General features: G+C 32.5%; 1 protein-coding gene across 4 annotated transcripts in view; it reads left to right on the top strand.

The window, feature by feature from the left end:
• The window catches only part of STRN3 (striatin 3), a 109,512-nt gene that overhangs the window by 74,927 nt on the left and 7,982 nt on the right, over nucleotides 1-26,603 (top strand). For 2 of the 4 annotated variants that reach the window (XM_029239660.1, XM_029239659.1), the window contains exons 8-14: nucleotides 4,544-4,654; nucleotides 17,683-17,816; nucleotides 19,143-19,318; nucleotides 19,509-19,556; nucleotides 19,857-19,978; nucleotides 23,501-23,668; nucleotides 24,903-25,043. In XM_029239660.1, the coding sequence (XP_029095493.1) occupies nucleotides 4,544-4,654; nucleotides 17,683-17,816; nucleotides 19,143-19,318; nucleotides 19,509-19,556; nucleotides 19,857-19,978; nucleotides 23,501-23,668; nucleotides 24,903-25,043 (900 nt within the window). Of the gene's footprint in view, nucleotides 1-4,543; nucleotides 4,655-13,369; nucleotides 13,508-17,682; nucleotides 17,817-19,142; nucleotides 19,319-19,508; nucleotides 19,557-19,856; nucleotides 19,979-23,500; nucleotides 23,669-24,902; nucleotides 25,044-26,603 lie in introns of all 4 variants that reach the window. The other 2 variants (XM_029239662.1, XM_029239661.1) reach the window with 2 other exon arrangements.

Here is a 26,603-nt window from a genome sequence, read left to right as displayed (position 1 = left end):
AAATGTTCATTTAATCATCATTTAATATCAACACGTTACCTGGTAGGGAGAACTCAAATTGTGTTTACAGAGCTTTATTGGAGAAGGTTACTAAGTACCTTAATGCGTATTTCACATGAATACCAAAGTTGCTTAGTTACTAGCAAGGGGAATTATCACTAGATTTTTATAAACTACTTTGGTAATAAGGAAACACACTTGGAGTTTTTAAAAATGCCTCACTTATATATTGAAGCTGAATATTGCTAACAGCAGGAGAGACAAGACCTAAGAGATAATGTTTATTGACTATCCTGATACAAATTGAGCATTTAAAAGATCTGAATTTTGTTATCAGCTTTCTCATTGTTTATGATTCTCAAGCATTGTTTTCAGATCTTTACTTCTGTCTTCTAAGGGGAAAGAGGAGACATACTAATTGAAAGTATTAAAAAATTCCACAATTACTTTCTAGACTTCGAATATACATTTTTGTACTTACTATTTGAAAATAGCTATGTTATAGAAATTTTCCCTTCTTAAGAATTAGCTTTGCTCAAAAGCAAGAATTAACCTTGCTCCAGAAAAGTAAAAGTATGTTTTCTTCTAACTTCTCTGTGCAACCCATTCAAAGTTGGAAATACCTTATTTTTTTCCGAAAGTTTCTAAAATACTGTTTATTTTTTTCTGGATTTTAAAATAATTATATAAATATATTTAAATTGTATAAGTACATAATTATTTTATAATTCCTGTGTTTTTTAGGAGGTTTAGAACCCACAGATACATGTGAAGAAGAAAATTAAAAATCACCTGTAACACTGCTATATAGAGAGAATCATGGTTAATATTTATATCTTTATTTAACAAGGATTTTGCTGCGTGCTGATATATAAACCACAGTTTCCACTTAATATATTATTCTTCTGCAACATCATTTTCAATAACTGCATCGTATTCTTGATGGAATATGTTCCACTATTTCTTTAACTCTGCTGTACTGTTGTACGTTTAGATTATTTTTATTAAAGAAAAAAACGATCAAAAGCAGTTTTCAAACATCTGTATAGCTAAATCTTGGCACATATCCATTCCTATTTTCTTCACCTAAAATTGCTGGAAGTTTAACTGTCCATCAGAAGAATACATAAAAATTTCAGGAATGTAATTTGTATAAAATGGCATTATTTCTATAATCAAAGTACTATATACTATGTGCAGTTGATTGTCCTTCTGTCCAGAGACTTCTGGCTGTAGAGCAGAGTTTCAAGAGAGGACCTAATTAGTGTGAATGACAAGTGTCGATACTTTATTTACCTTTACTGTTAACATTTGAGAGTGACCTGAATCTTCTTGTGTAATTGGAAGTAACCGACAAAGTCTCTTCCTTCTGGACAAGTCTAAAACACCTTTAAAGCATTTTAAGTTCTTGAGAAGGAAAGGACTCTGTTAAGAACAAAATGGTTCAAGTAGTTTCTTTCCTTAAGAAATGAAAATTATCAAAGGATCTATGCAGTGATTTTGAATTTATCATTTTTACTCAACAGGTGTCATACTCAGTTTTTTTCAAAACAAAGAGGCTGGATATACAAATACCCCTTTATATTTATTTAATTCATTTACTTAAAATTTGAATTTACTTACAAATGGGAAGGTGATGCTTTTCAGATAAATTACTGGGTAAAGGACACAGTTGTTGTTGTTGTTTTTTAAAGTAAATAGTCTGTCATAATGAAACATCCCAGTATTCACCCACATTGGATAATCTATGTTATTTTTTATTTTGTATACTAGCAGTCTACTCGGGTACCTAATTTTGAATCCTTTTATCCTATGAAACCACTGCTTTTAGAAAGCTTTTAAATCTTTTTCTTCTTCTGTCATCTACATTAGGTAGTCTGGGTTTAATTTTAGTAGTTTTTACTTCTTGGCATAATCAGAAATATTGTGAGCATTTCTAATTTCGGTATTTCTCTCATGGAGACTAGGCATTTTAAGGTTGTTTAGTTATTGTCTCCTACACTTTGAAACTGTGGTCTGTAGAATATATAGGACTACAAAATACCAAATGTTTGTATTTAAATATAATGAATAAAGTACTGAATATTTGCATAAAGTTAGTTACCAATTTATGCTATATTAAGTAGATTTGTATAATTCCTTTGCTTTGGTAGTTAGAATCACCATAACAAAATTTTAGGCCTTTGTGGTTTTGAGTTGTCAGAGGTCATTTTTTTTGGTGCATATTTGTGTTTTCTTTTAAACAAGAAAGTTCCCGCAACTGATTCAACCTCATTTCTTGGTATTTTTTTTCCCCCTAGATTTTTTAAAAACAGAATTAATATGTAGAAGATTATGCTGCTTCTTCCATTTTGCTCTTAACTATTTCTTATAAGTAATATCAAATCAGCTGTTACCTACCAGGCAAGTTTCAGGATGTTTGTGCACATATGCATTCACCAACCTTTTCTTTGCACTGACTTAAGTTTACCTTTGTTTTCTAGATTTGAGTTTACCTTGCAAGTAGTATTTGTATTTTTCTTAAGCTTATCCTTTTTTATTCCCTTTGCTTTTTCACTTCACTACCCTTTGCTACTCCAGTTAGAGCTATTCGCAGATTTATTTTTCTACAAAGGTCTTTTAAAAAACATATTAAACTTTACTGTTTTATCTAACTTCCAGTGTAAAGTATATACCACTTAAATTTTTTGTTGTTGTTTCTATGAGGTTTAACAAAGTTTGCTCAAAATGTGTCCATTTGTCACTTTTAAAAATAAGAATTGTAAACTTTATTGAGTACAAGCGATTCTTTAGATCACATTTTTTCTTAGGGTATTTGATAAAGTGACAGAACGGATTCCTGATATAGCATTGTTTTCATGATTAGAGTACATGAAAAGTGGATTTTCTATTTAAATCATTATTACAGCTGTATTACAAACAGTATTACAGTTTGCAGATTTGACAAATAATCGTGTAAATTTCAGGCTTGAACAACCTAGTTTCAGGTAATTCAAGTTAGCAAATTTGTGGATTTAGCTTTTTACATACTGACTACCTAAGATCATAGTACCATAAGGGAGAAAGTGATGACAATTATAGTAGGAAAAGCTCAAGGTACAGTAAATTGAATTTCTGTGTACCTTTGGCTTGCGGGATCGTGGTTCTTCAACCAGGGATTGAACCCGGGCCCCGGCAGTGAAAGCGCCAAATCCTCACCAATGGACTGCCAGGGAATTTCCCTGTGTACCATTTAAATATGAGAATTTTTTATGTTTACTTACATACAACTATCTATAAGGAAAAAAGGCTTTTTTTATGTCCACTGTATAGATGCAATCAGTGAGTCCTAGGGAGTTTATAAGGCTTGTAAGCCAGAATATAATGAGTTAACAAAAATTTTTAAAGTATGTTTTCTCTAAAATCTTCCTCTTATGTCAGTCTTCTTGATTGACTTAGCCTATGTGTTTTGGTATAATTTTTATTTAATAACAGGGTTAAATAAACTCTTAGTTGTTCTTTAACAAAATGTTAAACTTCCTAATAACAGCTTTCAACTTAAACAGTAAGTTTAAAACTTAAAGGATGGAAAAGCCTTTAATGCCTAAAATAATTCAAATAGACATATTTTTATTCTGCTTCTTTGTAATGCTGTTTTTCCTTTAGTTTACTATAGGGTAAATTTATTCTAGGCACAAGTATTTACTTAAAACAAATACAGATTTGTTTATTCAGCTAAAATAGCTAAAGTATCATCCTTAGCAGATTTACAGCAATGTATGTTTTCACTTCTCCATACTTTTCACTGCTTTTATCTTACCCTAAAAGTATCAACTCTTAAAAAGTTCTTCAGTGGAATTTGAGTTTTGTTTTTTTGTTTTTTTTTTTGCTAATCTTAGTTGTAGACCAATGGAAGAAGGTAATGAGATGTTGAACTGTTTGGGTGGGGTGGGGGCAGAGGTGGGCTTCTCTGAATGCTTTGTATGGATTATTCGAAACATTGTAGTTTGGAATATATGTATGTACTATATTGGACTAGAATGCCTCTCCATTAGTACAGTTATTTTGTGCATGCAGAATCAATGTGACAGAAGGTGCATGAATATTTTCATCAATAAAATGGCACTGACCTTTCTAGCTTGCACTTTTATGAGTAGTTCGCATGTAATTCATTCATTTGCTTTTATGATGCTGGCTGAATAATTTTTTATTAACATTTTTATAAAGATGCAGTGATCTATTTTTGTATAACATTAGATTTCTAATGTCAGTCCATTGTAAGAATATCAGTTATTGAAAGAATAATAACCTTCAAATTTGTGATTCATAGAAATGAAGCACCATTTAACTTTTGTTAGTGGTATTAAATGTTTAGAAACTTACTAGATGAGCTTTTAGAGTTTGAGTTGTGAATACCAAAACTGAGACTGCACCTTTAAAGTACTTTGAATATATGCTATTAGTACATTTTTATTATGATTATATAAAGCTATAACAGTTTACTGCCAACAGCTTGCATTGCCAACTGCTGATTTTTTTTCTTTTAATAATATGCTGCATGTAGATAAAGATGACCTCTCCCCAACTACTGAGGTTTGGGATGTAGACCAGGGACTAATAAGTAAACTGAAGGAACAGTACAAGAAGGAACGAAAGGGGAAGAAAGGGGTAAAGAGTAAGTGCAGATTCTATTATAATTTTTGTATACCAATCTTTGAGAAAAAAAAATTCTTCACTTCTGATTTTTTTGTCTACTTCTTTTTGTTTTATAAAGGGGGCAACTAACTTTAAACTTTGTCTGTTGTATAATTGAAATTTATTTGAATGTAATTTAGGTTATGTTATTGATCAAGTGGGAAATCATTTTAAATATGTGGATACGGATGAAGGAAGAATTTCAGGGTTTTTGTCTGTATTTTAAGCTTTAAAAAGTTTACCAAACTGTAAGGAATATTGGCCTTGTGATGAAAAATAATAGAAATCTGTTCAAAAGGAAGAAAGTATAAATTTCTATGTTGATACATAGGGTATTACTGCTATAACCAGCTCATGTCCAGGTTACATTTCTTAGTTTCAGAATTCCAAAATACAGTGAATAGGAAAGCCCTTTCCATAGTTTGTGCTTTCTGGCCTTAATCCAACCACAGACAACAACAGTAGCAAAAAAAAAAAAAAGCTCTCCTAGGTAGTATTTTCTTGGCTACTCTGATGGAGTAAGGCCAGAGGAGAGGGTAGTGGTGGCAGTAGGGTTTGTTTGGTCAATCGCTGAGTGTCTTTGGGTACCTCAGTGTATTTTTCACTGTTAATATCCTGACCAATGAATGTATTGTAAAAGTATAAATTTAGCTACAGCACATCTCAACAAAGTAATTCATTTCCATTTTGTGAATCAAGCTTAAGAACAGTCACATGAAAATCATCTTCAGACCTATGAGTATTAAATGGAGAAACTGAAGTTTAGTTTTGGGGAACTTTATTTTGAACTGGCCATTGAATCCTGCCAGTCTAAATTTTTTGACTGTGTGTAGGAGAAAACAGTAGACTTCAATGGCAAAAACCATGTAGGCATTCTTTCATATTCCTTTCTTTGGTGACAAATAATTTATGAAATGGCAGTTGCAGTGGAAAAGGGTGTAAGTTTTCTTCAGTGAAGCAGTTTTTGAATGGTTTAATTTATTGTGGAGGTAAATAAGGAATTTGGGGGATTTTGTGTGTTGTGCACTTTTATAACCTTATGCTTATTTATGTTATTGCATGTGAATAAAAAGATAAACTGTTCTCTAAGAAGTTTCATATTTTATGTTGAACTGCTTACCATATTTAAAAATGTTTAATGCTGGGCAGGAACTGTGTTCAGCTCTAACATCACTTACCTATATAATTAATGCATGTTGAGTATAAAAGTACTTTTGCATGATTGGCCATTTTAATATAGACACAATGACATTAGAATTTTAGGGTTTAGATCTTTTTTTTTTTAAGAAATAGTTTATTTGAATATTAGATTACTTATTTTCTGTATGTTATTCATAAACTGACTTACCTGCTGAAGATTTCTTTAGAAAATGCTAGGTAGTATTGCTTTTAATTTAAAATATAGATACCCCATTTTTTCCCTGATAGAATGTGTTTAGATCTGTACACATTTTTTTTTCTTTGTAACAAATTGAAGATTTGTGGCAACCCTGTATTTTTTTTTAGCAAGAGTATTTTAAATTAAAGTATGTACATTTTTTAGAGACATAATTCTGTGCACACTTAATACAGTACAGTATAGTGTACACATAACTTTTATATGCACCAGGAAACCAGAAAATTCATGTGACTCGCTTTATTGTGATATTTGCTTTATTGCAGTGGTCTGGAACTGAACCCTCAATATATCCAAGATATGCCTGTACCTTTTTGAGGTTTAGAAAGAAGATATAAGTCAACTTAAGGTTTTTTAGTTGTAGGTTTTACATTTTTCTAAAAAATGTTTTTTATTGAAAAAAATACCTGTTTAATTAACTATTAGAAACAGATGAACTGAAACTAAAGTCTAAAATCCCCATAAAATTTTAATTTAATTAATTTTCTTTAGTAGGATCATAATATGCAGTTTTGTTATTTGCCTACTTAGCTAACAGTTATACCATTTCATGTCAATAATACCATTTCATGTCAATAAATATTCCACTGTATAACGTTTTCCAATTTCTTTATACCAAGCTACCCTGTTGTCAAGCAGAATATTGCAGAACCTAATATGTGAAATGGGTGAAAGGGAACTACTGTGATTAAATCAGGATCTGGAGACCTCACAGCCATGCCCTGAGGTTCTCATGTCTCAAAACGATTTTATTACCAAAATGTGTACTGTGTTATTCAACCAGTCCCCTTTAATTTTGATTTTGTATCTGTTTTCTCAAAAAAAAAAAAAAACTAACTTTATATAGCCATAAAAATAGAACATGCTTATGATTCAAACAATACAAGTAGTATGTAGAGACACAAAGAAGTAAAAATCACCTTCAGTCCTACAACTCAGATATTAATATTTGGCATATATTCTTCCAACTTTTTCTAAATGTCTTTATACATAAACCTCCTTTAACAATTTCCAACAAGAATATCATATTGTTTTTAACTCATTTTTTCGTAATTTTCATAGTCATCTAAATATAATTTAGTGGTTATATAGTATTGCATTTTGTGAATTTAACTTAGCCTCCATTAGTTAATCCTTCAGATTGTTTCTCATTTTTACTGTTTTTATAAACACCAGTGCTTTTAAGTTTACCCATGTATGTAGATATAAAGATGAGGTTTCCAACACTGTCTCAGGAGTGAATAATTAGGAAATAATAAATTATGTTTCTCTTTATACTTCCTTTGTGAATTAGTTAAAAACTTTTTGCCCTTTAATATAGAGTTCACCTTGAAAATGTTGGCTCTGAATCCCTGCCATGGAAATAAATTTTTTTTTTAATTGATGGATAATAAACTTAGGTCTTAATCCAGGTAGAACATCATGTTAATGCTAAGATACAATTTTACATGAAAAGATAATTCATTAATTTCCTTAGCATTCTTACTATCTATTTTTGTTGGGTTTTCTTCTGATATTTTTGCAGATGTGGCTTTGTATAAGTTAGAATAATTCATAAACTTTAGCCTTTTCTTTTTTTTCTTTATTCCAAAATGTGAATGAATCACACCTGTTGGATCATAGCACTAAGTTTCTACAGAGTTTTTTCCAGCTTCTTAAAGGGAAGAAAATTATTTGCTAACTTTACCATATGAAATCAGATATAATCCAATCTAAATGCCTTTTTTTTTTAAATGGGAAAAAAAGTGGTGAGAATGCCAACTGTTTAACTTTGTAAAGACTCAACCATGATTTGACTATTAAAAATGGAAAGACTTCTAAAATCAAGAGGCAGGAAGCTAATGTTTATCTATCTTCCAGTTTGTTCACTCCATTTCACCCTTCTTTTTTCCCACCTAAGGCAAAAGAAAATAAAAGTGACATCCTTGCCTTGGACTGTAGATACAATTCAGTATTAATTTTCTTTTTCTTTTTCTTACTTTTTCTATTAGTATTTCTAAGAGTCAACACCATGAAACTAAAGAGACTTGATACAGTTATTTTGGTCTTAAGCTTCAGAAGGGTTAAGCTTCCTTTTCCTTGTAACTTTTTATTTTGACATAACTTCAGACTTAAGGAAAAGTTGCAAGAATAGGGTAAAGAATTCCATGCACTTTCACAGTTTCTTTAAATGTTAACATTTTACTACATTTGCTTTATCCCTTCTCTCTTTAAATATGTACCTTTATTATTTTGAACAGTTCAGAAAACTGAGTAAGTAGTAGACATGTTGCTCCTTAGATACCTTAGCGCATGTTACTTGAGCACAAACACATTCTCCTATATGACCACAGTACAATGATGAAAATCAGGGAATTAAGTGATATAATACTATTATCTAATCTAAAACTCTGTTTTCTGTAATCTTTAAATAATTTCTGAGCTTTCTGTAATTGGGAAAGGGAGTGAGGGGGGGTTCTGAATTAATCTTTTGTCAAAATCTTGGTTTGATAGGATTTTTCTAGCTTTCTATGGTCTCCTTTTTTGCAGTATTTTATGTCTCAGTAAAAACATGTAAATCAATAACAAAAATCACACTGTGTATAGCAACTGAAGTAAGGGTAAAGCATCTGAAATTTAGAACCTGTATTTAGAATATGAAGGAGGAGAGTAAAAATCTTTTAAGACTTTGGTATTTGTTTTGGTTTTTCAACATAGAAGGTTTAAATTGTGGATTGTAATATGTTTTCCTTTAATAGATAGTCTTATTCTTGCTTATTGTTATCGCTATGCTGTTTTATACTTATAAAATTGAGGCTTATAAAGAAGATTAGATTATTTCGTGTCCTTTCTTCAAAAGATTTGTGTTTCAAAGATTCACATATAAATGAGCATCCCTGGATCATTTTCTAGTTTTCCTTTTTTAAAAAAAGTTTCATATTAGTATTTGTCGTTTGCTATTCCAGATTCAGGATGACAGACTATCAAGAGGGAATATAATATTTTTGTAAATTGTGACTTAAGTCCAATCATCTATATATTAAGCATTTTAGAACATTTAAGGTGAAATTATATTTTGTAGCAATAACTTTCAGTAAGCCTATAAAAGCACCTTGGCACATACTATAAAATGACTGTGATGATTAACCTGCTTCTGTTTTGGAGAGAGTCCATAAAACTGTTCACTATTCTCTTGCATCAAATCAAAGACGAACAGTTGTTTCATAGTTAAGGGATATTATTTTCAGCGAAGAAACGCAGTTGTTTTATATTTCTGGCTTCAATTTCACACTTCTAAAACAGACCACTCTTCAACTCAGGTTTCTTTCTCTTTTTTTTCTCCCCCAAGAAAATAATTTAGGTATTTTGACAAGGGGGAGAAAGTATTTTGATGCTCTTTCAGTCAGGACACATTTTTAAACTGCAGAATCACTTTGCAGCTAAACTATTTTTTCCTTAATATTATGATGTCATTTTTTTTAAGATGACATTTGTCATGTCAAAGCTTTCTTTTAATTAAGATGATAGAAAATACAACAGATCAAGCAAACATGACATAACTAAACCTTATTCTAAAATAAACTTATCTTTTCCAGATTGCCTGCTAAACATTTGGTTTCACTTCAGAATATAAGGCTGATTAACAAAGGGAGAACAGTAGATTGAGAAAGGGAAAACAGTAGATTCAGTTAAAAAAAAAATTACTGTTTTACTTAATAGAGTCATGGAAAGATAGATTTCATGTCATGAGTGTGTATGTTTGTGAGTGAATTTAAAAACACTAACACACACGCACAAAATAAAAAATAAAAATAAAAACACTAACAGCAGTTGTCAGTCCATAGTTTGGCTTACACATGGCATACTGTTTTTCGTTTTCCTAGAATCTGTTTAGATGATTGTGCTTTTTTTTTTTTTGACTGTGCATTTGTATAGACTTGATGGTCGTGGTTAAGAGATAGATGGGTTGTTTTATTATTCATAGTGGTAAAAGGACAGTTTTTCTTGTTGTTACAATTAGAAAGAGTATTTCTTCTATAGATTAGAGTAATAATTGAGAATCAACTTTTGTTTAATTAATACCTAATGAGTCTTCAGTTATGCCCTTGAATATTTTTATAATATTATGTATAACATTCTGTTACACTAATATGATTACAATTTTCTCATTATTGCTAATCAGACTTCAAATTTTTTATTTGAAATTGCATTTCATTACAATTACTGTATTTAGAATACAGGATAGATTTAGAAAGACAATGAAAGAGCATTAAATGTAGTTAGTTGAAAGATGTTCTACAAAGTAGGTGCTAGATAGGACTGTTACATCTGGTTAAGAAATCTGCTTTCATCTTTTAGCAGTTTTTGAGAAACTAGAATTAAAGCAGGGACATTCCTATCTTTCCTAAACTTGCCACTGTGCCAAACAGAAACTAATGTTTGGCTATAGTATGCAAGCCAAAAAAAGTAATAATTATGTAATTTGGGATCCTCAGTTTGAACATGAATTAACTTTCATGTTGTCTCCTGCTTTCCTTTTCTTCCATATTTCCCAGTCCATGTGTTCAGGAAGATATGACTTACCTGTAATGATAAAACTTTTTCTTGTCTTTATTATATTTAGCTATCATATGATGAAATTATTTATAAGTAATATCTAATAAAGTCAAATTTATGGTATACATAAGTATGATAAGAGTGAGCAGAGAAAGATCAACAAAGGCTCACAGAGGAGATGGAAGTATGTGCAGGAAGTATTCTCACCTTTCTAAGGGATAGGTAAGGACAGATATGACAAAATATGGTAGAAAGAACCTTGGTGAATATTGATACTATAGGGAAACTGCTCTGATTTGAAAATTAGGGAGATTTGTATTGTGGAGCACTGAAAGATGAGATTGGTTAGGAAAATAGGATCAGCGCATATGAAGGACATATAGGGTTAAGTACAAGATTTTAGTTAGCTTTGATTCAAAGAGTGCTGAAGTGCTGTTTGTGGTTTCAGAGTAAGGAATGATATGATAAATGTGATAATTTTGGAAAACTAATCTAGCTGTAGTATTCAAATTTGATTAAAGACAAATGGAGCTGGGAGAGAGGAAAACCAATTAGGAACCTTCTGCAGTAATTCATAAGAATGCAAGCTTTGACTAGAATAAAGTCAATAGCAAGAAAGAGATTAATCTGAAGAATTTTTTTTTATAATATGTTTTATTTATTTTTAATTTTTTAAATTTACTTTTGACTGCATTGGGTCTTCGTTGCTGTGCGTGGGCTTTCTCTAGTTGCGGCGAGCAGGGGCTACTCTTTGTTGCAGTGCACGGGCTTCTCGTTGTGGTGGCTTCTCTTGCTGCGGAGCACAGGCTCTAGGCACACAGGTTCAGTAGTTGTGGCACACGGGTTCTAGAGCGCACGGGTTTTAGTAGTTGCGACGCGTGGGCTCAGTAGTTGTGGCTTGCGGGCTCTAGGGTGCGCAGGCTTCAGTAGTTGTGACGTGCAGGCTTAGTTGCTCTGCAGCATGTGGGATCTTCCTGGACCAGGGATCGAACCTGTGTCCCCTGCGTCGGCAGGCGGATTCTTAACCACTGTGCCACCAGGGAAGTCCCTGAAGAATACTTTAAAGGAGGATTCTATTTAAAAACAGATCTCCCCCCTCTCCTCATAAGTTGAAAAGGAATTCTTAAGGTATGGGTGCAGGGCTTCCCTGCACTATGGAGCCCGCGAGCCACAATTACGGAGCCCGCGTGCCACAACTGCTGAAGCCCACTTGCTTAGAGCCCATGCTCTGCATCAAGAGAAGCCACCACAATGAGAAGCTCGCACACTGCAACGAAGAGTAGCCCCTGCTCGCCACAACTAAAGAAAGCCCACGAGCGGCAATGAAGACCCAACACAGCCAAAAATATAAATTAAAAAAAAAGAAAGAAAGAAAGAAAAAAGATGTGGTTGCAGAATTTTAAGAACAGAAATCAAGTCAATGATGTTGGTACTCATAAGTGGGAAAGTTATAAAGGAGAGCTATTTTGTGAGAAAGGATAACATTCATCTTCTTTCATGTTGAATTTCACCGATGGTTAGACTTCCAGTTGGCAGTTTTTCATTTATTAGAGAATTTGTTTACAGTCACTTCATTGTCGGGGAAAATCCTCAGATAATAACTGAGTTTTCTCCATTATAATTACTTTAGGAAATTCAGACTACTTGACATTTTGCATACAGTAGAGTTCCTCAAGCATTTCTAAGAAGCTAGGGTTTACTGTGAAATAGAGTTAATAAATGTATAAGATTCCACCTATTTCCATTAAGCCTTATAATCTCACTATCTGGCATTCTGTTAGGGATATATAAATGAATGATAGTTCCTATAGAATTACTAATATTCTCATAGCCATAGTGAAATTTAATAATTATGTAGTCTAATTAGTCCATTAATGTTGACATTAGTAAATAAGGTCATAAAGTGTGGCCTTGGATTTGCCTATTTTAATTGTTTTCACTTTATATTGACTATAAAGCATTTTCTTTTGTCTTTTCAAATTATTTTTTCTGACATTCTTAAAACTATTTTCTTTCAAAATACATAAGAGAAATGATTCTCCTGTCATTTCTGAATTTCACAGTTTTAAAGAGATCCCACAGTACTGTAGATGCTACTGAGTTTTGCATATTTGGGCCTGAATTATCCATGCAACAGCTGAAATTCTCTCCTTAAACTTATGGCCTATGACAATGTTGACTTTTTATACTATGATGAGAAACTAAGAGAGCTCATGGGTAAATCAGGTTTTTCAAATTTGGGAAAAGTGAAAAAACATTTTGAGGAAAATTGGAGTTGATTTGTTAATGACATATTTGTGTGAATATGGCAGGAAAATATCCACATAAACACAGGGAAAGTTAATTGTTTGTTGCACCCTCATAAAAATCATTTGTACTAATTTCTTTGTTAATGTTTTAAAATAATGGATTAAGTTGGAAAAACTCATGTTTTATTCTTTACACTGTTAAATGGTAACTTAAACACCAAAATTTTTTGTTTTAATGGTACCTTCTGTGTCTGTGAGCTTAGAACTTTGGTTGTGTGACAGAAGACTCAATTTTATGTATATATGTATCTCCACAGAAATAGTGAATATCTTAAATATTTAAATTATTGGGGGGGTTGGTATGGAAAATTGAAGACATCATTGATTATTAGAGATTTTTATAACTGGAACTTCTTAAAAATAGCCTATTTTGTTAGTAAGTAGGTTTTTAAGGCTGCTAGCAAGTCAAGCGGTAGCTGTTACATGAACCTCTGCTGCTGACATTAATTTACAGGGGTCAACAGGACAAAACTCTACGACATGATAGCTGATCTGGGAGATGATGAGCTGCCCCTCATCCCTTCAGGATTCATAAATCAGTCTAGGTCAGCCTCTACTAGAACTGATCATGAAGGTGCAAGAGCAGAGGAAGGTACAAAATTTAGCTGTCATGTTTATTTACATTGCAGAAGACATTAATTCCAAATCACATCTCCTTAATATTATAAACTTGCTGCTGTTTTAAAATGATCAGTTTATATGATCTTCAGAGAAGGTGTTGGGCAAGCTCTTGGTGTAATTGTCCTAAGGGATTTTGAAATTTTTGGCTTCTGTGTCTTTATAATTTTTTTGTTTGTTTTTGACGTCAGGTGGAGTTGTTTCATATATCATTTCAAAGTACCTTTCTGAACTGTGACTTTAGCTTACAGATCTAGTAGCAGAGAAATAGTAGACTTGAAATAGTACATATGGAAAAGAACTATTTAGTCATTTTGTCATATTGCTTACATTTAGTAACTAATAATAACTGTCACTGATTAGGAGACAACTAAGTGCCAGAGATTGTGCTTGGAACTTTACATGTATTATTTCTCTCTATATATATGTATGTATATATATATAAAACAGTTGCCTGATTTAATCATTTTAGAATAAGGCAACATCATTATTCTTTAACTTGGTGCCAGGTATATACTACTTGTAATGAATTTTCTAAAATTTGCCTAAATTAGAAATGTACAGGAAATGAAAATACTATTTAGGCATTTTTTTCCATAATTGATTTTAGCTGAAGATATGTAGATGTACTTGAGTAATTGATAAATCTAGGTCTAGATAGTTATAATTCTAAGTAATGAGACTGAATTCTTACCAAAGGTTTATTGTGATATATAATACATATATATAAAGGATAGTCCATTATCTAATAATTTGGCATATAGATTGAATTTCATTGATATTTCTGCTTTTGCTCTGTAAGGTAATTTGATAGCCCAGTCAAAAAATTTTGAATAAATCTTATTCTCTTCTAAGGGTTCTCTACTAGTATATTTTCCTTAAAGTTAAATAATTTTTCATTTTTCCTTTACAGTCAATCATCTCTGCATGCATTTACCACTCATCATAATCTAGGGATATTTGAGGAAGGATAAAGAAAATCACTAAAATAATAAAACCAAAACAAAACATATTAAAGCATGAAAAGCAACAGGAAAAGTAAAAGTCTATTGATTTTTCCTAGATCTCTTTCCCACTGTTAAGCTATTTTCCTGTTTTACTTTAGGAAGTATTTTCTAAAATGCATATACCAGCTCCATTATTCTTCACTTTATGCATTTAGTAATGGTTTACCAAACAGTGCGTAGGAGAGCTTGCTAAAATTTTTGTAGTTAACACTGTACATAAACTGCAGATTTTACAGCTTAAGGCAAGGCCGTATTAGTAGGAATTAGGGACCCTTTTAAATGTTTCAAACCAATGACCTATAGAAAAAAACAGTCAAGACTCATGCTACACAAAAACCAATTTAGAACTTGTATGTATGTTTGTGTCTAATTGTGCTTTTTAAAGAAAAAGATGTAACTCAGTGATCTGACTATTAATAGTGGAAGGTCTAGGGGGTGGGAAGATAAGCATAACCTTATTACAGTTTTTAAAGGGTAAATATTATTAGAATTTGTTACTAAAAAAGATTCAAGTTCAGCTTTGACTTAGAGCTAAGAAGGGAACATTAGAGTTCATAATCTCTTATTTTCTGTGGCCATCTCCAACTTTATGCATTCCTATTGAAGGCCGTGTCATACCTCATTGTATAAAGAAAAAAATATCTGTTTTCAAGGAGAGAAACTTATACACATTACAACATTTCAGACAATTTTTAGTTAAGACTTAAGGTATACCATGTTGCCGCTGGCATGGATGGAATCAGTTACTGAGCTGTGTTCTTTAGATTTGATAAAATTGAAGGAGATAGGAAGAGTTTGATATATGAGCTACAGGTTTCCTTGGTCATTAGTGTCCATAAAAAAGGAGGATTAATTTTAAAAGTACACAAAGGACCTTGTTGTAAGACCTCGTTTTATGGACCCTAAGATTTCCGTAAAGGGAAATGCTAATATGATAATAGTTTTCTTAAATTGCTTGATGAAATCTTTTAGGCTATCTAATAAAAGGTATCATAATTTATATCATTAAAAACTCCTTTTAATAATTTTTCTTTGAATTGCTAATAACATTTTTATGCTTATGTAATCATGTGCTATAGGTAATTATGTTAACATTAATAAAATGAATTTATAGAATAGAAATTAATTCCCTCTGCAAAGAAACAAGGGCAGATAAATTGAGTATTTATTTTGATTGCTATATGCCACAGTAATGGGTGATTGTGGAAAGGAGAAATACAGCTTAAAAGATTTTTTTCACCGAGATGTATATGTAGTAAATGCTGAGTGAGCAGGATAGCTTGCTATATATAAATGGATATATGTGTATAGAGATAGAGAACTGTAGTTATGTGATTAATTAGAAATTGGTATACTTTTTATTTAATACAATTAATCTAAAAACTCTAATAAAACTAGCTAATATTGCTTAGACACTTCCCTTCACATGCTCTTAAATTGGCCAGTAACTGATAAGAAATATCTCTGCAAAAAGAATATGTAATAATGCAGAATAATTAGTTACCATGTTAAAGTTACCAATACTTTAAAAGGGCATTTATCAAAAGTTCTGTTATTGAGTGTTTGTATAATTGTGAGTGGGGGGAATTGTGGCATTTTGTTCTAACCTGTCTTAGAAACAAATTCTGAGCTTAAAAGAAAAACATGTCCTTGTACTGGCTAAAAATGCTTTGAGAAAGTAATACCTAATGAATTTTATATAATTGTTCTTAAACATAATTTTAAACTATTGATTTTATAATTCTCAGCTGCTCTGGTATTACCAATAACTGCATACTAGATAGTGATAGGAAGGATCAGTGCTATAGATTATTTAGATTCAGTAGGTATAGTCATTATAAAATTAATTAAATACTACTATCCCTATGTGTATTTTCTTTCTGATTTACCCTATATCAGTTGCTGACACACAGCTTCATTTTAGAAATGTCATTCAGGACCCTATTTGAATCAAATTATATAGCTTACTTTGATATTACAGATTACTTTAATAAATAATAAGATATTCTAAGTAAGGATGAATTTTACTTTTGCCATAGTATATATCTAGGAGAAGTTGACTTGTATCTTCTCAGAATATTTTCAGTAGTATTACTGATGACTGACAAGTTTTATGGCATCTGTTATGTTTCCTATAGTGTATTAAATTTATATCATCATCTTTTATAGGAATTTTTCAAAATTGATAAATAGCTTGAATTTTTATGTTTCCCTTTTAAATTTGCTCATGGATTTTAAATATGTATTGATATGTTGAGTTGTTTTGTATTACAGTGATTTATGTACTTTCCCCTTGTATTTTAAGATTAAAATTTTGCTTTTAAAGCATGTTTGAAATGATACGGAGAATTATTGCTCATACTATAACTGTAATAGCAAAATTTATAGTAGTGTAGTTATTCTAATTATGGCAGTGTTTGATTTGAATCGGTCCAAGTATCAGAAGTTTAAAGTGCTATCCATAGTCAGTATAGATTAGTTATTTTATTTTAGAAGTATGATGGTAAATAAAAGGGAAGTTAAAATAAAAAAACATAGTCAAAGTTTGAAAGCTGGAAGCCATTCTGAAGATCACATACATTAACCTTTTGGGGAAAGAAAACGGACAGTGATGGTAGAACTGCCCTTTTCCTAGACCATTGCTGTTACTGAAGAAATCTGAGCAATTTAAGGCTTCACTTCAGTAAGCTGATACACTGTATTGCAGACTGGAAACTATTTACATGTGAATACTTCTATTACTTTTTACCAGGGACTAGAATACCTAGCACTTTCAAGCAAATATGATAGAAAGCAAAAGGACTTAGCAACAACCTATTATGTTTTAAAAAAACTATAATTATAGTTGTACCAAAGTGATAAGTGATGTAAATAGACAAAGCTTTTGTGCCCCACCTCCCACCCTGAAATAATATATCTAGTGCACATTTGATTTGTGGGAAATTATGTTCAGTTCCAAAATAAACACTTGTTTATTACTACACAGTAATAGGATTTTTTGAGTGGAAGAAATGAGGGAAGTGGGAAAAAAATTAATTATATTACTGAATATTGTAACTGTTAAGTGCTTACATTTCCCCCACAATATTGTCTTGTACTGTATGATTTTTCAGCATTTAAGAAGCGGTTTTGTTCTTTATAGCTGAACCAATAACGTTTCCATCTGGAGGAGGCAAGTCATTTATTATGGGTTCTGATGATGTTTTGTTAAGTGTACTGGGCCTTGGAGACCTTGCAGACTTGACGGTAACAAATGATGCAGACTATAGTTATGATGTAAGTGCAGTTTTATTTTTAATTTTTTAATGATTTAATAGAAGGCTCCTTGTTTTTTGGAAACACTTATAAAACAGAATTAATGTCAAGGTGCATGGAAAAGATAAGTTTAAGTGTGACATTGTGTTTATTTGAAGTGACATGTAGTTTTTTTCTTATAACTACTTTCTTTGTGGTGTTTAAATTTTTTCTTAGGTATTGTGGTGGATTAGTTAGGAGTTTGGGGTGATTGATTACCTTAAAATATTGGTTGATAAATATCTACCTGAGTAGTCAACTCTCAATTACCTACTCAAATTAAGCCATATTTTGCTGTTAAGAGAAAAATAGGTAACCCGAATCACTTATTTGCCTTCAGGATAATTCTTAAAAAGCACGTTTTATTGTTGAACTTTTTTTTTAAAGGATAATGTTAGAGTTAGTTTGTCATTTCCTGAATATTTAGTCCTTAATTTGAGGGATGGGGAGAGGATGGAGAGGACGTGGGAAGGACAATGTTAGAGGTGAAACTAGTCTTGGGTTAAATTTTTTATAGACAATAAACACTCAATCGAGAGTTAACTATATACTTGCTTAGATTTTGTATTAGTGAATTTGCAGTTTTTCAGCAAATTAATTTTTTTCCTTTCATAACAAAGTCCTTTTTTCTACATTTTATACTTACGTTAGCATGCTTTTTTAGAGACATCAGCCTTGGTGGGCTGGATTATTCTCATTAATACTTTTAAAGTATATAAGCAACTAAATTCCAATAAACTTTTGACTACTTTAGAAGTGGTTTCACAGCCTGTCTTTACAGATGGAGAAATGAAGGTAAAAAGATTAACCTCTTATCAATATCAATAAAGTGTCTTTAGTTCAGACTTTTGGAAAGTACTTTAACTTGCTGCCTTGAAAAATATCACATGCTGATTTTCTAAATGACAGCTGTATTGTTAATGTTGTACCCTTGGATTTTTAGTAGTAATTTATATAATCTTTATTGTTTTCATGTGAAGTATTGCAGCATGGTAGTTGTTTTGTTTTGTTTTTGTTCTCATTTGATGTTTAATAGGACTTTGGGTTTACCCTGATGATTAGGTAAAACAGATTAAGGGACTCATTTGATCTAAGTATTTGAAAGCTAATGAAATTATTCTTCTTAGTTCTTATTAAATGATAAAGATTTGTTATAAAGTTTTTAAGGTATACTAAATTTCCGCTGGACATTTTATTTTAGCAAAGCAGTTTTGAATATATATTTTAAACACTCCAAAACAAACAAAAATTCCACATGCCTATCAGTTAACTACTTTTACCACTAAATATTGCACTCTTTCTTTTTAGTTGCCTGCCAATAAAGATGCCTTTCGAAAGACATGGAATCCCAAGTATACACTACGTAGCCATTTTGATGGAGTACGGGCATTAACTTTTCATCCTGTAGAACCTGTGCTGGTTACTGCCTCTGAGGACCATACTCTGAAACTATGGAACTTGCAAAAAACAGTTCCTGCCAAAAAGCAAGTATTTTAATGTTAGCCTATTCTTTTTCCTTCCAGATTTGCTAATTGTAAATAATTATTATTCTTTATGGTCCCATATCTTTTATGTACTCATTTGATCTTTCCTAATGACCCTTGTATATCAACCAATGATTTACCATTATTTATCTTCTCCCCCCCCCCCACCCTTTTTTTCCCCTTCTTTTAGGAGTGCCTCTTTAGATGTAGAGCCTATCTACACATTTAGGGCCCACATGTAAGTTTTATTGAATTAGGACTTAATTAACAACCATAGTTATTGTTAACTATTATTTATCAATTGTAAAACCTTATAATTTTCTCATAATGTTTGTTTTATGTTAGGAAAGACATACTGAACAATATTTCATTTGATTAATAATTGTATTAGTGAGAATATAATCAGTACTGTTCAAATGTACATGTTTACCTAAACAGTTTTAGATACCACGTAAATTTAGAGAGAGGTTGGGGGGATGCAGATATGAGTTTCTTCTTAGGCTTTATAAGTAATTTCTTTCCTCTTTTCCTATAATAGTGGTCCTGTTCTATCATTAGCTATTAGTTCTAATGGAGAACAGTGTTTTAGTGGTGGTATTGATGCAACTATCCAGTGGTGGAATATGCCTAGTCCTAATGTGGATCCATACGATACATATGGTAAGTAAAAGTCTCAAGATGTCTTTTTTTTTTTTGTGGTATGCGGGCCTCTCACTGTTGTGGCCTCTCCCGTTGTGGAGCACAGGCTCCAGACTCGCAGGCTCAGCGGCCATGGCTCACAGGCCCAGCCGCTCTGCGGCATGTGGGATCTTCCCGGACCGGGGCACAAACCCGTATCCCCTGCATCGGCAGGCGGACTCTCAACCACTGCGCCACCAGGGAAGCCTTCAAGATGTCTTTTTTAAAGTGAATGGGGCTGACAAAAATAATCACCTCAAATATTATAAGATTATTTAAATATGTATTAGTCTCTTCATTTAGTCCTTCCATTTACTAGTAATGTGCTTTTATTAAAGAGAAAAATTTTAAAATATCATGCCATGAATATTTTAGCCTGCAAGTTGGTACTTCCTCTATGGTGTTCAAAAATTAAAAACTGTATTAATTCAAACATTAATTTCAGTACTAGTTACAGAAAGGAGAATAAAATTTAATATAGGGAATAATTTTTAAAACGTAAATACTTTATGTAGTTCAAAAAATATTTAGTGGGAGACGACAGAAACAAATTAGGGACATAAGGGAATATAAATCTGTCAACTTGAGGGACAAAAAATTCTTAATTAAAAAAAAAAAACTTTTATTCCCAAATGCCACTTTTAGAATCTGGCTAACAAATACCTGCACATGTATTCAAATATATTTACAAGGGCATTGTTTGTAATTATAAAAGATTAAAACAAAATGAACGTTTATTAGTATGAGAATGGTTAAATAGTTGTCTACTTAATGGTTGGTTCATTTAAAAAGAATTTAAAGGACTTCCCTGGTGGTCCAGTGTTGAAGACTCTGCACTCCCAATGCTGGGGGCCTGGGTTTGATCCCTGGTCAGGGAACTAGATCCCACATGCCACAACTAAGAGTTCACATTGCCACAACTAAAGATCCCACTCGCTGCAACGAAGATCCTGTGTGCCGCAACCAGCACAGCCAAATAAATAAGTTAATGTTTTTTCAAAAAAGAATTTAAGAGCTCTTTGGTCTTTTTATTTAACACACACTTGGTGCCTAAATTTGCCAGATGTCAAAAATACATCAAATAAGAATTAGTCTGATAGAAAAAATTAGACTTTAAACACAAACAAGGGGATGGATAGTTACAAATTGTGGTAAGTGGTATGAAGATACAGTACTATGAGAGAGAGTAACAGCCAAAGTCTTCTTTAGATATAGTCTAAAATAATCACATTCAAGCCAAAATCTGAAGAGCGAAAGTTAACTTTTAGTAAAGAGTTTTAAGCCAGGAAGCAAGTTGGAAATGTAGGGTTTAAAAAGATAACTCTGGCTGTTGCAAGGAGAATAGATTGGGGGTGGGAAGAGTGGAGAAAGGAATACCAATGTGAAGTTGTAACATAGTGATCTGGTAGACTAGGTGAGAGATGATGTTGCCAAGATTAGAGTGGGTAGTAGAGCAGTTGGAGAGAAATAGATTTAAGACATACTGGGGAGATAGGGTAGAACAGACAGAATCTGTTGATAAATTGGGTTGAGTGGATATAGTGATGGATGAGTGACTCTTGTTTATTTTTTAACAGCTTTATTGAAGTATAATTCACATATAAGATTCACCCTTTTGAAGTGCACAGTTCAGTAGTTTTTACCATATTCACAGGGTTGTGCAGTCATTACCACTATCTAATTCAGAACTTTTTCATTACCACACCTGCATTTTTGACATGAGCAACTGAGTGTACGATGGTAGCATATTGAATGGGAACAGAACAGGTGTGAGAAGATAAAGGATGCTGAGTTTGGGTTTTTATGCATGTTAAGAGATGGCAATATCAAGTAGGTACCATCAGTGCCAAGATGAGAATGGGTGGCATTACATAGGGAGAATGTGTTGTATAGAGTAGGAAGAGAAGGCAAAATCCTGAGGAGCTCTGACATGGCAGGTGGGGTGGCTAGAGCAAGAGAGCCAACCAAAAAAACTAAGAAGGCATGGCCTGTGAGGTAGGAGGGTGTCCAGGAAAATGTGGAATCATGCAAGCATACCATTTTGAGAAGAAATGGTATGCACTTTCAAATGTTGCTTAGAGGTCTAATGATATAAGGATAGGAAGGTTCTTTTTTATAAGTAACAAATAGATGTCCAGGTTTGGGCCAGACAGAGGTTGGATGTTGGGGCTAAGACCAAAAGGTAAAGGGACCTCTGGATGACCTTTCAAGGTACACTCTATGGATGAAAAGTCACTGTGATGAGAAGAAGGGAAGGAGGGAAAGGAGGAAGGAAGGAAGGGAAATGTTATTAAATTTGATAGAATAGACTTTTGTCATTGGTGATTTTAGCAAGGGTTGTTTTGGTGTGGTGATGGTATTGGAGTGATTTAGAGAGTAAATGGGAGGTAAGAAAGCACATTTACTCAATATGGTTTTCTATTATTTGGTGGAAGGGTGGTGTAAGGTTTGTTTATTAGGTTGAGAGATTTTGGAGCATATTCGTTTGCTGTGGTAATGATCCCAGGGAGGAGGATAATCTGTGTAGTAGAAAAACTAAACATGAAAGCAAGTTAGTGTGTTGAATGGAATCCAGAATACCTGGTGGAATTAGCCTTTTGAGGGAAGGAGGATAATTCCTTAGTTGTATCTGGAAACACGGAGAAGATGGTTTTAGATACAAGTAGATTTATAGGTTGGGTGACAGAAAGGTAGGGGAAAAGTTTCTATTTCAACGTTGTATTTCCCCAGTGAAGTATGAGAGAGAATCATTCATGAGTAAGGGAGGTTACGAACTGTGAGTATTGCAGAGATGATGAGAAATATCTGTGGAAAGTGGGAATTTAGTAGAGAAACAGGATTGTAGGACAAATGATGTTCAATGTTATTAGCCCCCATTGTCCATCAGATGTGGATAAGTAAAATGTAGTATATCCATACACTGGAATATTATTTGGCAATAAAAGGAAATGAAGCATTGATACATGCTACAACGTGGATGAACCTTGAAAACATTACGCTAAGTGAAAGAAGTCACAAAAAGCTATTTGTGTAAAATGTCCAGAATAGGCAAATTTATAGAAGCAAAGTAGAATAATGGTTGCCTAGGGCTGCAGAAAGGCAGAGAGGAAGATTGGGGGGAAATAGCTAACAAGCAATGAAGGTGTCCTAATGTTGATGTGGTGATGATTGCACAACTTGTTGAATATACTAAAAACCATTTAACTGACACTTTAAATTGGTGGTTTCTATGGCATGGGAGTTACATCTCCATAATGCTGTTTTTGGTTTTTTTAAGTGTGTGTTCCTTTTAGAAAATTGCAAAAATATAGGAAAGTATTGGAAAGGGAAATTAAAATAACCCATAACTCCACAACATAGAGATGGCTATGTGTACTTTGGTTTATCTTATTATGACCGTATGTGTAGTCTTTATACTTAATTATGTAGTAAGTTATCTTTATATACAAAAGCATTTTTTTAAAACTTCTTTCAGCTAACTTTTGTTTGTTTCTTTTGTTACAGAGCCAAATGTTCTAGCTGGCACTTTAGTTGCTCATACAGATGCTGTCTGGGGTCTTGCTTATAGTGGCATAAAAAATCAATTACTGTCATGTTCAGCAGATGGCACTGTTAGATTATGGAATCCACAAGAAAAATTGCCATGTGTTTGCACTTACAATGGAGACAAGGGTGAGTAAATTTTGCCTCTTTGAAAAAAGCTAATTTTTTAAAAATTTGGAAGATAAAAAAGACAAAGTAGTTGATTTACTATTTCCTGACTGCTTAAAGAGATAATTGAAAAAAATTTATAAAGCTGTGATAATTCTTTTTATTCCTAGTCATTTTTTTTATAAATAAGAAAGGTGCTTTGCAAGTATATCCTGTAGCTCAGTGCTTTTTTTGACCTTTTTCAGGACATGTCCTATGTGAAGAATAGAATTATTTGTATGTGACAGTAGAGTAGACAAACGAGGCTACTTACAGGAACAGCAGGAGGCCCTCCACCAGCTCCATCCAAGTGGCTGCTTACAAAGATTGAAGGGATCACAGTCTCAAGCATACCTATAAACCACATATGAGCACACTGGTTGAGAAGTCTAGCCATAATCATTGAAATAGTACCCTTAACTGGGAAGTGCAAACTGAGTTACACAAGTAATTTTTTAAAATCATACCTTTTATTTTTACGAAAAATAATTTTTTGTTTTAAAACATTTTAGATGAACATTTATGCTTAATTTTGTTGGGTCTCTAGATACCTTAGTGATTCTACTAATTTTGAATTGCCGAAATAAGCTTTTGAGGTGAAAATTCATTTAGATAATTTGTTTCTTGCTTCATCCAGGTAATTAATTGCTTACTCCAGATTTCACGTAGTTGTGCATTGATCTGGACAGTTGAATTTAATATGTTAAAGAGCAAAATTGCTGCTTGGGACACTTTAGGATAGTACTGCATCAGTGCATTCCAGAGTCCAAACCTTCATTTTCACAGATCCAAAAATTTGACTTGTATTAGCTATTTGATAAGGCTTACCAGTCTCAGACAGGTGAACAGTCTCCCAAGACAATGATGTGAGAATGCTATTTTATCATTTTACAGGAAGAAATAAAATTGCAAGTGGGCCAGTAAACTAACCTAGGGTTTTTTTTCTCTCTCAGAAGAAAATGCATAGGAGAACAATAACTTTTGTATATATCTACTCTTACTTTAAGAGCCTTCTAGCTATATTTTCCTTACAATGTTATAAAAACTCCTAATAATTGAGGAAAAGTTACCCATTATATCTTACCATCCTAACATAATTGCTTTCTTTTTCATTATTAACATTATTTCAAGAATATTCAAATTTCTTTTTCTTACTAGAAAATCAGAGATTTCTAAATTATTGTGTTTACACTGTGTCTCTTTGTGCTCCTTTCAGAGCATGGAATACCTACATCGGTTGACTTTATAGGCTGTGATCCAGCTCATATGGTGACCTCTTTCAACACTGGTAGTACAGTAATTTATGATTTAGAAACATCACAGTCATTGGTGATGCTTTCATCACAGATAGATTCTGGTAAGTTTTCTGGTAAGGTTGGAACCTTTAAAAGGATTATTTCACAATAGAGGGTAACCTTTCAATTTTTATATTTTGACTGTATTTAGGATGGAAAAATAATTACTTTCACTGTATACTTATTATTTCTGCTGTTTCCTCAAATTATGCTTAAAAGCTTGGGTGAATATGTGGGGACAGAGAAGTGAGTAGAGCAATGTAAAGGTAAAAGAAAGCAAGTGAAATAATTAAGTTTTTAATGAAAATACATGTGAAAGTAGAGAAAATATAATGAACCAAATGAACTCATCATCCAGCTCCATTAATTATGTGTAAATGGCCAAGGTTGTAAGTATAGGATGTGGTATGTATTTTACAGTTTATTCAAATAGGGATCCAAATAAGGCCCATGCATTGTGATTGGTTGGTAAGTCTCTCAGGTCTCTTTTCATCTGTAGGTTCCCCCTCCATCTCTTTTATTTCCCTTGCATTTTTTAATTGAAGAAATTAGGTAGTTCGTCCTATAGTTTCCCATAGTTTGGATTTTGCCAGTTACGTCCTTGTGGTATCATTTAATGTGCTCCTCTATTCATTTTATTTCCTGTAAATTGTTTGTGGATCTAGAGGCTTATTCAAATTCAGGTTCAATGTTTTTATTTGTCTTCATTTTAAAGTTTATAAGTGTTTTTCGCAAGATTATTTCATAGTAATCTGTGAATTTTTTTCAGAAGTAAATATTGTCTGGTTTATCTTTTTCTTATGTTTCCATTCATTGCTTGGGTCCATTAATTCATTAACTGCTGAAAAATTATTTTCTAATTCTGTCATTTCTTCTCCATTATTAGCTAGAATGCTTCTATAAAAAGGAACACCTCTCATCAGTAATTTGGTTACCTGGAGTTAGTAGTTATAAAGGAAAAGCAAGATAAATGATTGCTTTAAAATGATGAGGTACTTCCCTAGCATCCTCCAAAGGTGACCAGTGAGTCTTTTGGGTATTGTTTGGTTTTATTATCATTATAATCTTTCTTGGATATAAATGTATTTTATGTATTTCAGTCTGTTGCAGGTATTATCTTTATTGCTACTCCGATTATTTCGTCTTTGGCCAGTGGGAGCTTATTCAGCTTGGCTTCTGAGTCCTCCTTTTGACATGACCCTGTTAGTTGTTGATGGTTTTCTTGCCTTCTGAGATGACAAGGTGTTCTAGGTTCATCTTGTTCACTTTGCACCCCAGATCTGAAATCAGCCATTTCTCTAAGGAGCCATGGTTTCTTTTAGTGGAAAATGGCATTTAGAGATTACAAGATAGGTGCTGTGCTATTGAGTCAGTCCCCATGGCTTTCATGTCTGTTGAGTTGGTCATTGGTTTAGACTTTTTCAGTGGACAGAGCTAGAAGTACATTTTTAATAAAGAAAAAGACTGATAAATTTATACAAATACTTCCAATTCTAATTCAGATTTATCTCATTGATTTCATATCTTTATCTCATTGATTTCATATCTTTATCTCATTTTAACAATGTTGAAACTCTTGGTTCTCAGCAAAATCATCATAATTTCTTGTTTGATTTATCTCA

This window comes from Monodon monoceros, unplaced genomic scaffold (assembly GCF_005190385.1).
Source record: "Monodon monoceros isolate NGI ecotype Baffin Bay Population unplaced genomic scaffold, NGI_Narwhal_1 Super_Scaffold_21, whole genome shotgun sequence".
In the NCBI taxonomy this organism is placed as follows: Eukaryota; Metazoa; Chordata; class Mammalia; order Artiodactyla; family Monodontidae; genus Monodon; species Monodon monoceros.
Note: the sequence above shows the minus strand (reverse complement) of the source record. Positions and strands in the feature narration are given on the sequence as shown.